This window comes from Antrostomus carolinensis, unplaced genomic scaffold (assembly GCF_000700745.2).
Source record: "Antrostomus carolinensis isolate BGI_N321 unplaced genomic scaffold, ASM70074v2 scaffold20241, whole genome shotgun sequence".
Lineage (NCBI taxonomy): Eukaryota > Metazoa > Chordata > Aves > Caprimulgiformes > Caprimulgidae > Antrostomus > Antrostomus carolinensis.
Window position 1 is genome coordinate 1 of NW_010296526.1, and position 12296 is coordinate 12296.

At 50.6% G+C, this 12296-nt stretch overlaps 1 protein-coding gene across 1 annotated transcript; it reads left to right on the plus strand.

Moving 5' to 3' along the window:
- The first annotated feature begins 3020 nt into the window (after positions 1 to 3020).
- On the plus strand, positions 3021 to 10986 carry LOC104532980 (Krueppel-like factor 5). The gene is made up of 4 exons (XM_010178331.1): positions 3021 to 3548; positions 3606 to 3912; positions 7253 to 7312; positions 10808 to 10986. Exons 1-4 carry the CDS (start codon positions 3021 to 3023, stop codon positions 10984 to 10986), a joined length of 1074 nt encoding a protein of 357 aa, XP_010176633.1.
- The last annotated feature ends 1310 nt before the right edge of the window (positions 10987 to 12296 follow it).

Consider the following 12296-nt stretch of genomic DNA (forward strand, 5'->3'; position numbering starts at 1 on the left):
ACAAAACCCTCTGCTCTGCCAGCTGTCTGCAGAGCTTTCTCATGATGTCTCCACCTGTGCAAGCCACCCGGGTACCTGTGTAGCTACAGTTGGGCTCAATGATCTTAAAGGTCTTTTTCCAACCAAAACAATTCTATGATTCCATTTCCTTCATGGCTTGTGTGTCTCCATTAACTGGATCCCCACCAGTGAAAGGAGCTGTGAATAACAGCCAGACAAACACCTGCATTTGGGGGGGTTGGAACTTGATGATCTTTAAGGTCCCTTCCAACCCAAACCAGTCTGTGATTCTGTGATTCTGTGTGCTTGAGTTGGATCCCACCCAGATATAGTCATCCCCATTGTGCTGACCGTGGGCTGAGGAGCTGCTTTTGGATAGAGCTTTGGCTGGGAGATGTTTAGGGAATAGATGTCAGGTGTTAGGTGTCAGCACCCAGCATGAGCAGACCAGGGTGGTTAGGCGTTCCTGGGCCATAAACAATCCAAGTTGCCCCTTTCTCTTTCTTTGAAGGATACTGGGGCCCTGGGGGTCGTGTGGAACCTGTGAAACGATCAGCAGCGTTATGACAGTCGGGGTTCCATCAGGGTGGGGCCCCCATCATCGCAGTCCTGCAGCACCAGTGGGTCTACAGCTACAAACTGGACGGGAATCCTTTCCTGTCTGGTGAAAGCCCATTGCCTTTGCTCTGTGGAGCAGCTGCCCCTCAACACCCTCATTCCCCAGGGATCCCTCACCCCCCAGCAGCCTGGAGCTGCTCAGGATCTGAAGTGGATTTATCAGGTTTTAGTGGATTGATAGGAAGAAGACTTTGCTCTGCAGGTAGGAGAAGGAAGCTGGGAGACATGGAACAGAGGGACAGGCAGTGGACAGGGGGACTCTCTCTGAGAATGCAGGCTTGGGATCTGAAATTAGAGCCCTCCATGCCTTTCCACATGGAATATACCTGCCTGGTCACCTGCCGTATAAGGACCCATGGGAGCTGTGGAGAGAGGGAGACCTTCCCTTGGGAACTGAAGGTGAGAAAGTTAAATGCCAGAGATAAGGGAAGTGTAGAAGTAAAAGGCATCCAACACCTTCCCCCTGCCCCCACTCCTGGCAAGTGGGTCATCTCCTTGCTCAGGTATGTGCGGCATTCGGAGCCGCTGGTGCTGCCCAGAGCAGGCTGATCCCGAGGGCAGGAGCACACAGGCTTCACCTCCAAAGCTTTGGTGGTGTTCTTTGGGCAGGAACCCAAGCTGGATGCTGCAGCAGGGGAGCAGAGAGGACATCAGGGTTTTGAACCAGTCTACGAGGACTGAGTTGAGGGTTTCTGAATCTCTTCCCTGCCTCCTGCTGCTGGGTTGGCTCTAGAGTAAGGGTTTCTTCACTGGGACACGAGGGGTGTTGCTGGACACAGAGGTGGTTAGGTGAGGATGGGACTCAAAGTGAGCTGGTAGTGCCAACACGGGGCTTCCTTTAATGAGGACAGGGACTTTTCAGGGCCTGCACGTTCGATGAGGACTGATAGGAATTACAGGGTGTGAATACACCAGCGCAGTGGGGAAAAAATCCCAGTGCAGCGTGCTTGGTTCCAGTGAGCACAGCACTCCCAAGTCCAGCTCCTCTGAGCTTCTACTCATGGAGAAGAGGGTGGATTTGTGCACGTCCCTGTATCTGGGTGGAAGCCAGCTTACCCATGCGTTGCCAGTATGGCTTGCAGAGGTGCAAAGGCTCTTTGAATTAGCTGGAAGCACAGGTGATACGTTTCACTGAAAAGGGCGAGGAAATCTCTTGGGTCCCGTCCAGCTTTGTTAAGAGCAATGAAGTTGCAGCAGGGATGACTTTGGCCCGTTGCACTCCAGTGACATAGTTCAGAGCTGTAAAACCCTCGGCTCAAGCGTGCAGGGTGTGGGGCAAGATCAGCTTGCTCTTCTGAAGTGTGCTGTAGGCTCTGCCAGGGAAACCTGGTGGTTTTGCCAGCTCCTCTACATATGAATGAGTCTACAAGGGCTTTGCAATGAGCTTGACACATGGATAACCACATAATTAAAGACTGTAGCTTTAGAGAAGAGTGTTAGAGCTGGTATCTGTAACCACAAAGAGCAGAACTTGAGTCATCAATTGCCAAGGGATGAATTTCCTAGTGGGTTGCTCCATCAGGTTGCTGAATTATTTGGGCCTGGATCCAGTGGGATGCTGCATCAGACATGAACCAGGAGGGGAAGACACCTGGCAAGCGGTGATTGTCTGACACAGAGGTCCTGTTAGCTTGGAGGACCCAGACTTGTGAAAACAGCTCTACAAAACTAGAACTAAAGCAAAGGTTAGGTGAGGGCTGAGTCACTTCACCAAGACCAGACAGCAGCAGTATGCCTGGCAGGTTCCATTTTAGGCTCTCACAGGCTGATGAATTAATGGCAACACCACTTCAATTTCTAGGCCTACAGTCCCAGTTATTCTCAATTAATTAATGATATTGTCCTAGAATATTCTTGGTTAATTAACGATATTGTCCTACAATATTCTCTGTTAATTAAAGATCCTGTCCTAGAATAAAATGCAATACATCTCAGGCTGTTGAGTTCAAAGGAGACCAACGTCAACACATCTTAGGTGGGTTGCAGATCCAACGTCCCCAAAGCGTGAGGCTGATTGGAGCAGAGTTTCTGATTTTCTCCCATTTCTGGCATTAAATTCTCTTGTTTGTGTGACCAAAGCTTTGTACCTAAAGCTTGGCTCTTCTTTATCAGGCCGTATTTCTCTCATAACTGCATCCTCTGCCCAGCTTACCCTCTGTTATCAGTGCAGATAGGTGGGGGGGAAGTGGGACAGAGGACAGCGATTCACTCCGAGTCTGTGGCTGAGTCAGAGACTGAAGCTAAATCACCACAGCCTGTGACTCGTGGGCTGTTCTTGCTGCTCTCTTGATTTCCTCCTAGCTTAAGCACGTGTTGAACATTGGGCTCCCACCACTGGTGTGTCAAGGGCTCTCTTCACAAGTTCTCTTGTCTGTATTTTTTTGCCATAGGCAAGGTCTGAAATGGATAAATACCTTTCAAACGAGGTGCCACCCATCCCAATGATACCAGACAAAAAGTACCGCCGGGAGAGTGCCTCAGTGGTGGACGAGTTCTTTTCCACAGAGAAGCCCACTTCTACACCCTACAGCGTGAACATCAATGTGATTCTACCAGACACGACGCATCTGCGCACCGGACTTTACCGGCCACCCAAACCCATGACGCCATTCCCACAGATCAAAACAGAGCCTGGCACCAGCTTTGCCCAGCCCTGCTCTTCTGCCTCCGGCTCCACACAGACCCTACCCGACTTCACCAGTGTCTTCAGCATGCCCCAGTCAGTGGCGGTGAGCAACATCTTCATCAAGCAGGAGATGCCCTCTGAAATCCCCTTATCCACCAATCCACAGCCATCCCAGCTTTACCAGATGCCTCTCGGCAATGGAAGTGCTGACATTACCACTCTGACATCCTCCTCCAACAGCACCACAGCCATCAACAGTCTCAGCGGGGTCACCATGTCCACAGGTAACGCCATGTCCAGTGTGGTCCACAGACCTGTCCATCCAGGAGGGCCAGTTAAGCAGTACCCACATGTCTCCCAGGGACAGGGAAACTTCAACATCTCAGGGCAATTCTACGCTGTTCCAGGGGTGAACCTGCCCCCTTCACCCCCCAACTCACAGCCTGGCAGCCCAGAAAACCAACCTGAGCTCATCAACACCATCTCTCCCCCACCATCCTATGAAGCCACTTTTGGACTGAAGCTGGTCCAGTCATCCCAGGTCCCCCCAGTCCCCAATGGCCTTGGGACCGTCTCCCAAGGGCACATTGTCATGCAACCCCCCAAATACAACAGACGCAACAACCCTGAGCTGGAGAAGAGGAGAATCCATCACTGTGATTACCCAGGTATGCTCATGGCTGATGTACTGGCTTGGCTTTGGGGGGGGACAGGGGGTGTCTTCTTCTTGACACGCTGAGGCTGGGGGCTGCCTTGGGCCTCTGCAGGAGTTTAATCTGAAATTGCTTTGTATGTCTGCACGATGAAGGGAGCTATGGAGCTGGGTGGAGCCAGGGAAGTGGGGTTCCTACCACCACCAAGGGAGTAGAAGAGGTTGATCCTGCCTGTGCTACCTGCTGCCTTTTTTTTTCTCCTCTGCCCTTCCCTCTTTGCACTCTGGCATGAGAGGCAGAGAGCTGCTGCAAAACATGGGGACGCTCCTGGAAATCTTCTGCCTTAGCTGTCTATTTCACTCTGGTCTTGCCTAACCTTGAGCAGCCACATGTTCTCTGCAGGTGAAACCACACTGGCTTTCTCTCTGACCTTTCCTTTCCCACTCTCCCATAACAAGTGGCAAACCATTGAGTGATCTCCATAAGAAGCCTTTACTGTCTCTCTCTGTAGCCCCAGTTCTCTCCTTCCAATGATGCAATGAGCTGAATATCTCTGTCATATCCTTCACTGGCTTCATGTACTGCATCAGGATGGCGTGGAAAGGCATTTCAGGGTAACAATCAGCCCAGAGCTGAAGCTGTCCCTTGTGTGTCACCTCATTGCACAAGCATGTCCATCTAAAGACCTGTGATGCCTTGGCAGGAGGAGATCTTGTAGGCTATTCTGCACTGTGCACAAAGAACTTGTAGGACTCACAGCTGCAAACTCTCATTTGTGCTGCACAGGAGAGGACTTGATGGTTGGATTCGATGATCTCAAAGGTCTTCTCCAACCAAACGGTTCTATGAACGATTCTATGATTCTGTGAGAGAAGCAATCATGTCCATAGTGAGAAACCCCAGTGACACCTTGAACATCACCAGTCCTCGTGCAGGGACACACACCTCCCACTTCCTGGGCTGAGCCATGGCCATTGAGATGTTGGGGATTAGCCAACAGCTTTCCCATGGGGGAGTGTGAACTATGGAAAGTTATTTCCTACCTACCTCCTGCAAGATTTATGTGCTCTTTCCACGGCACGTGAGTGTCTGTAGTAGGTCAGCCCAGAGGTGTATCTAGTCCAGATCCTGTCTCCAGCACTGACCCGAGGATGTATATAAGAACAGGACATGTTTAGACAGATCTTTCTGTGCTTAGACCTTCCCACCCTCTGGCAACCTGCAGATGAAGGACTTTCTGAGCCAGAAACTGCACCCGTGTTCTTGTGGTTAACAGCCTGTGCTGAACTTTTTACCTTCTGCTGGTCACAGTGGGAGACAGATGAAGGGTGTAAGTGAAACACTGCTCTGAGACAGACCCCTCAGCTCTTGTGAGAATGGGTCAGAGCAAGGGTCTCATCCTGCAGGATGCATGACCAAGGCAAAATTCTCCTGTTTTCAGCAGGTGTAAGAATCATAGTAGTTGGAAAAGGCATTTAAGATAATTTAGTCCAATCATAAACCCAACACTACCAATTCCATCTCTAAACCATGGCCCTCAGCATCTCATCTACCCGTCTGTTAAGTCCCACCAGGGAAGGTGACTCCACCACCTCCCTGGGAAGCCTGTTCCAGTGCTTGACTGCCCTTTGGGTGAAGAAGTTTTTCCTCAGATCCAATTTAAAGCTCCCCTGGCGCAATTTGAGGTCATTTCCTCTTGTCCTATCACTTGTTACCTGGGAGAAGAGACCGACACCCACCTCTCTCCACCCTCCTTTCAGGGACTTGGACAGAGCCAGAAGGTCTCCCCTCAGCCTCCTTTTCTTCCCAATTCCCTCAGCCATTCCTTGTAATACTTGTGCTCCAGACCCTTCCCCGGCTCCATTGCCCTTCTCTGGACCCACTCCAGCACCTCAACATCTTTCCTGTAGTGAGGGGCATAGGAAGGCAGGAACACATCCAAGGTGCAAAACCCCCCCCACAACATGTGCTGAACAAACACTGGGCAGTTTGATAGTGTGTACGTGCAGAGAAGGTGGAGGGTTGCTTCTCATCCTTCAGGTTCAGCTCGAGGTGAAACCAGTCTGGACTGGTGTCAGGGGCAGCAGGTCCCAGTGACATGGTCTGCACGAGGAAGCGACAGAAGTCACGCTAAATTCATGCTGGTAGCTGGATGAACAGGGGAGACCTGTTTGCAAAGCCCTGATCCAAGTTTCCAGGTGGTGACCCCAGCACTTTCCTCTGTGTGCTCACAGGGAAATGAAGCTCAGCCATGCCCTGCTCTGACTTCTCTGGGCTGCTCCTCCCTCTGGGTTTGGAAACTGCTCTGGGAGCTGGGCTGGTTTTGTCTCCATACCCAGCAGAAAGACAGTCCTTGGTCTCATGTATATTCACCTTTCTCCTGAGTGTGAAGGACCTACAGGGCTTCAGAGCATCAGAAGCAAAATTGAACTGGGTCACCAACCCTTATCCCTCCTACCATGGGGAGGGGAAAGGCAGCTCGCTGCTCCTGCACCTCATGAGCAGGACAGGATGGAGAGCTGACCTTGTGCAAGAGGCTTCTTTTGGCTGCGTGGAAACACTGGAACGAAAAATATGACTGTGTTGCTTATGCAGAAAAATTCATATTTTAATATACTTGTCAAAACACAAAGAGGCGGGGCCAAAAAAGCAGCGTGAGGAGCTTTTCTAAGCTTTAGCTAACTGAAGCGAGGAACTATGTCTCAGCTACTGCAGTTGAGACACCTGTTGAAACTTTGGCCAGAGTCACGGTGTGTCTGTTTAGAGCCTTTCTGTGATGAAACCTGGTGTTGCTGATCTGAAAAAACTGCCCACTGGCTTTGTTCTGGATCCTGAAAGCCAAGCTATGGCTCTACAGTCTACCTGGATTTTCCTGCTTCCTGGAACATTTTTACCACATCTGCTGATGCTGGGACTATTACAAAATGCATCTTCCCTCCAGCCTTGCAGTAGTGATGTCGATTACATCTGGAATCCAGAAACAAAGGGCAGCACAAAGCTGGCACCTAATGGTGGTGAATTTCATGTTTTCATCCCGCCTTGAAGACCTGGTTGGGGAAGGGAGGATTTGAAAGTCTGTGCCTGACTCTTCCCACTCTAATTCCCAGCACAATGCCCACGGGTGTCAGGATTGTGTGGCAAAAGATGGAGTGTTGTAAAGGTCTGTCTGTCTTGGAGAACAAATGCTCTTTAGTTACTGCTGAAACAACACGGGTATAGCCAGGCTTCTTTGCATACCGTTAGCCAGAGTGCTCTGCAGGCTTGCTCCATCCTAACCTCAAATAGAAATATTCTGGATTTGTTTGAGCAAGGGCCCCTTTCTCATGGGGAAGTTCTCTTTTCTTTTTTTTGGCAGGTTGCTCAAAAGTTTATACCAAGAGCTCCCACCTGAAGGCACATCAGAGGACTCACACAGGTAAGAGCACCTCATTGTCAGGAAACTCTGCCAGCCTACACTTCCGAGCCTGTACATGGTGGTGACGATGGAGCTGAGATGCCCCCTCCCTGGAAGTGTTCAAGGCCAGGTTGGATGAGGCTTTGAGCAACCTGGTCTAGTGGAAGGTGTCCCTGCTGCTGGCAGGGGGGTTGGGACTGGATGAGCTTTAAGGTCCCTTAAAGGAGGAGGAAGTGCCCCTAAAACCTCTGTCACTCTGAGCTCTTCCTTTAAGATCTCCCAGGTCCTAGCCAGGTCAGATCCTGCTTCACCTACAGCTTGTGTAAAGGCCTGTGGTGCACGTATATGACCTCTGAGGAGACAAGGACCATCTATTTTGTGTCGAGGGCCTCTGTGGTTCCCAGGGAGAGAACCTCATGCCTTCTTATGTACCAGCCACACAGACCACTCTCACCCAGTGCTTGTCCCCTTAGCAGTGCCAGTGGTGTATCACTGGAGCTGACAAATACATGTACCAAAGGGCTGTGTCCTCCTTCCCGAGGGCAAAGGTGCTGTGGGCCACCCTTGCTGGTGTAAACAGAGTCACTAGCACAGAGGAGGTCCCACTGCTCCCACCACAACCAGCTTCCGTGGGGTAAACCTCGCTCAGTGGCACTCGTGCATTCAAGCACGGGTCCTCTCATTAAGGCATTTATTATACCTGAAACTTTATCAGATCCTCAGGTAGTCCAGGAACCATCAGTGCCCTCATAAATCTCTTTTATAGAAGGGCTGATCTTTACTGAAAGCAATTAAGCTGGCCCAGAGTTCACTTTTCTTTTTTTATTAACAACGAACAAAACCCCATCCCGAGGCTGGGAATCAGCTCTCGCACTTGGCTCCGTTCCGTGTTCCTCTTATCAGTCCTTCGAACAAGCCAGCAAAGAATTTTTCTTTGTGCATGAAGTACAATATTTTGTTGGCAGGGCCTGGGTAGGAACAGGCTGGAGAACAACACGGAAGGGGTGGAAGAAAGGAACAGGAAGGACATTGTCCCGGCTCTGAGAGCTGGGTGGTGATAAGAATTTGTCACAACAGGGATCTGTATTCAGAGCTATGGTAGGGCTCTGGCTTCAACATGAAGTATCTCTTTTCCCCTTCCGTTCAGAGCACGGGTCTTAGCTCTGTACCCAGAGACGTGACCCACCTGAGACAGAAGACCCGTCTGACCCCATCTGACTGTCCTTACAAGCCACACTATAAAGATGTATCTAGGCAAACTTGGGCAGTTTTTGAACCCGATAAAATCAATCACTTTTCCAGCTTTCCCAGTAACTGGGCTGGAAATCCAAATGCATTTACATCCTTGCACTTCACCTGCTGTAAGAGGGAAGCGCAGAGGGTGTGACCTGAGTAGTCAAGGAAGCTGGTAGTATTGTGGGGCAGGTAGAAAGCTGGGATCCAAACCAGAGAGCCATACGCAGGCAGGCTGAGTGTCTGCATCCAATTTTTGAAGCCTCATGTTTTGCTTTTGGTGCCTCCTCCTTGCTGAGCACAGCACCGGAGCTGCAACGGCAGCTACGTACGCTCGATGCCTCTTCGGCTCCATCACTGGAAGGGTTAATAATGCCCTTTCTCTTGATTCCTTGCCTGATGGCAGCTGGGCTGAGAAGCACATGATCTTTAAGATCATTTTTTTTTGTGGTTTGCCCGTTGCTATGGGCTGGGCTGTATTCATCTCCTGGAGACACCATTCATTTCCTGGGTGCCATTGTGAGATTAAATATATAACCCGGTGGCTGCTCACCCGCCTCCCGGGGGCTGGGAATGCCAGTTTGGGTCCTTTGTTTGAGCTTGCCCTGCCGTGCTGTCCTGGGAGATGGAGCCAGCTCGTGGGACAATGGAAAGCATTTTATTTCTATCCTGGAGACCAACCTGTTATTGTTTGAAACTAAAGGGCCTTGGTAGGGTTGACCCAGCCAGGTCACCTGGCTGGGACAATGTCTGTGGCTGCGCAGTATAAATCCTACCTTTGTCTTCGCACGCTAACGCAAACCCCGAGATCCCCAGCGTGCTGTAAAACATCCAACGTGCTGCTTGGAAATTGGCTTTAAGGTTGGTATTTGCCTGAGCCATAAAAAAAGACACCTCTCTCCTCCTCGTGAGCCTTTTGGGGAGCAGGATGTGGTCTTGGTGCCCTGTCTCCTCCAGATTCATGTGTCTCTGCTTTCATATGCTTTTGGCCTCAAGTTGCACCAAGGGAGGTACAGATTGGACATCAGGAAGAATTTCTTCACTGACAAAGTTCTCAGGCACTGGAATGGGCTGCCCAGGGAGGTGGTTGAGTCCCCACCCCTGGAGTTGTTTAAAAGACGGCTAGATGGGGTGCTCAGAGAGATGGTTTAGTGGTGAACAGGTACAGTTGGACACGATGATCTCCAAGGTCTTTTCCAACCAGGAGATTCTATGATTCTCTATTTTGTCCAGTGAGTGCAAAACACTGTAGATCTTGCTGTGGCTGAATGGATTTTTTTGTTTCCTGGCCAAATCCACCTCCTGCCTAGAACACGGGCTGTGGGGAAGAACGGCCGTTTACCGGGAAACATGTCAGAGCAGGAGATACATGCCTGTGCACGCACGCTGCGTGTGTACGTGCGCTCACGGCGCCATGGTGCGCTCGGCAATTGGCCGATGAAACGGTAAATATTTGAGGTCGGGAAAGTCAGCACATTCCCTGAACTCTGCCTGCTTGTTCAGGCTGTTAAGAGCGAGGACTAATATTTGAGAGCACCACACCCATGTGCGGAGAGGGCTACAGCCAGGGTTCAGCTCTACAACCTGGGCAGGCAGGGAGCTGGAAGCGGGCACGGGCTTTTCCAGCCCAGTTCCCAGCTGGCTGAGAAATTGCACAATTGAATTGATTTCGGTTGGGGAATAGGTGTGTATGGGGCAGGAGGTGTGGGGGGGGGAGAGGGCAGAGGCATTACATCACCCCAATGCTCTGAAGAAAACACAATGTTTTGTGTACAGAGAGCTGCTGCAGGGCTGAACTTGGAGGTAGAGAGTGGTTTTAAAGATGTGAGGCTTTGAGGAAGATTTATATAGTGTAAGCCCTTTCTTCCTCCTGATGCCCCCACACCTGTATGAGCAGCAACACCTTCCAGAGGAATTTTTGGCTTTTTAGTTAAAAAAAAAAAAAAAAAAGAGCTCAGAAAAATTTTTAGCCAGAAAAGCTCAAAAAAATCCAACAGGAACTTGAACAGCAAGTTCAAGCAGGGGGGACACATGGATAAGACCTGGTTAATGCAGCTCAACAGTTTATGGTCCCTTGGTGCCTCTGGACTGTGTACAACAAAGTGAACCCCCAAAGTGTCAAGCATTAGCGGAGCAGCCCTGGGTGCCCTCCTGGACCTCCCAAGAGAGGACAGGCATCGCTGATGGGATGGGGTGAGTGTTTGGAAGGGTGGGCAGACGTGTCTCTGTGTAGGCTCCTTGCATGGTGGGGCTGTCCCTGTGACCTGTGGCTCTTCCCTGCAGGTGAGAAGCCCTATAAATGCACCTGGGAAGGCTGCGACTGGCGCTTTGCCCGCTCCGACGAGCTGACCCGGCACTATCGGAAGCACACGGGTGCCAAGCCCTTCAAGTGCCTAGCCTGCGGCCGGTGCTTCTCCCGCTCTGACCATCTGGCTCTCCACATGAAGCGGCACCAGAACTAGGAGCCGCCTACCTTCGCCACTTCTCCAAGAGCAGCTGAAACTCTTTTTTCTTTTCCGAGGGGCCTCTCCTCTTCTCGTACGTAGGAACAAACCCATGCTGTGATCAACCATCAGGGCAGGGGTGATGGGCAAGTCCTCTCTGTAAGCCCTGGCCCCAACTGTTTCTGGTTTTAAAAGAAATCTCATTTAAAAAAGAGTTATAATTACAGACTGATCTCACGACGAGGCTCCCGGTGGCACTGGGGTGATGGACCTTGGATTCCAAAGGGCTTTCTTTCAGCAAACCTGCTATTTATTTGTCACTCAGGAGCAACTGTTCTTCATGTCTCAAGCTCTTTGGGATTTTTTTACCCCTTTTAGAGCTGTGCCTTTGGTGAGCCTGAGGAGGATTGTGACGGGTTGGTAGCCTGGCTGTATGTGAGAGGTCTCACTTCAAACTGTCGGTGCAATCCCTCTTGGACCACCCAATGGCATGGCCGTGCATGTGGCACCTCATCCCATGGCGTGGCCATGGATGTGGCACCTCTGATGGACCAGAGCAGCAGCACATGCCCAGGGCTGTTTGGGTTGACAATCCCCATCTCTGTGGGGGCACAGAAGAAAGGGCCTGTGACATACTCACCTGATGTGCCTTCAAGCAAGGGACAGCAAAAAAACCGATGACAAAAGCCATCATCTGTGTCTCGTTGAGCCCACTTGTGCTTTCCTGGCAGCCAGCTCACTTGGAGCTGCAAAAATCTACCCTGCTTGGCCAGGTTTTTTGGTTGTGTCCTTAGCATTTCTGCTTCCAAGATGAATTTTGACTTCAGGTGTTTCTGGGAGGACCAGCACGGGCCTTGAAGCCACCCAACAGACTACAAAAAAGCCACCAATAAAGCTCTGGTTTCCCAGAATACACTGTGCCTTTCTCCAAAAAGCATTGGAGGCTCTGCTCGTGCCTTGAACACGCACCCGAGGAATCAGTCATCACCAATTGCACCAGTCTTTTGCTGTTGCCATTTCATCACGTTCCGACAGAAAACAAAACAGGAAAAAAAGCATCTTTGAAACAAATTCCAATAAATCCTGCTGTTCAGATTGTAATCATGTTACCTACCTCACAGGTTCACCACCTTGGACTCCCTAAGGCACCTTCCCTCTTCTTCCGTGGGGAGCCGTGACGTGTGGGGCACATCAGCTATTCTTCAAAGTCTACTGGGGGGTTAAAGTTGGGCAGAACAAGAACCAGGCCATGCCAGTTTAAACAGCAGCCGCGCAGGTAATAAATCCATCAGGAACAAATAATGGGCCTGGTACGCTCAACAGAATAT

Coding starts and splice junctions, on each gene's coding strand:
- LOC104532980 (XM_010178331.1), top strand. CDS start 3,021: ATGGATAAATACCTTTCAAACGAGGTGCCACCCATCCCAATGATACCA. Junction 3,549..3,605: donor GTAACGCCATGTCCAGTGTG/GTCCACAGACCT, acceptor CATGTCTCCCAG/GGACAGGGAAACTTCAACAT. Junction 7,313..10,807: donor ACATCAGAGGACTCACACAG/GTAAGAGCACCT, acceptor TCTTCCCTGCAG/GTGAGAAGCCCTATAAATGC.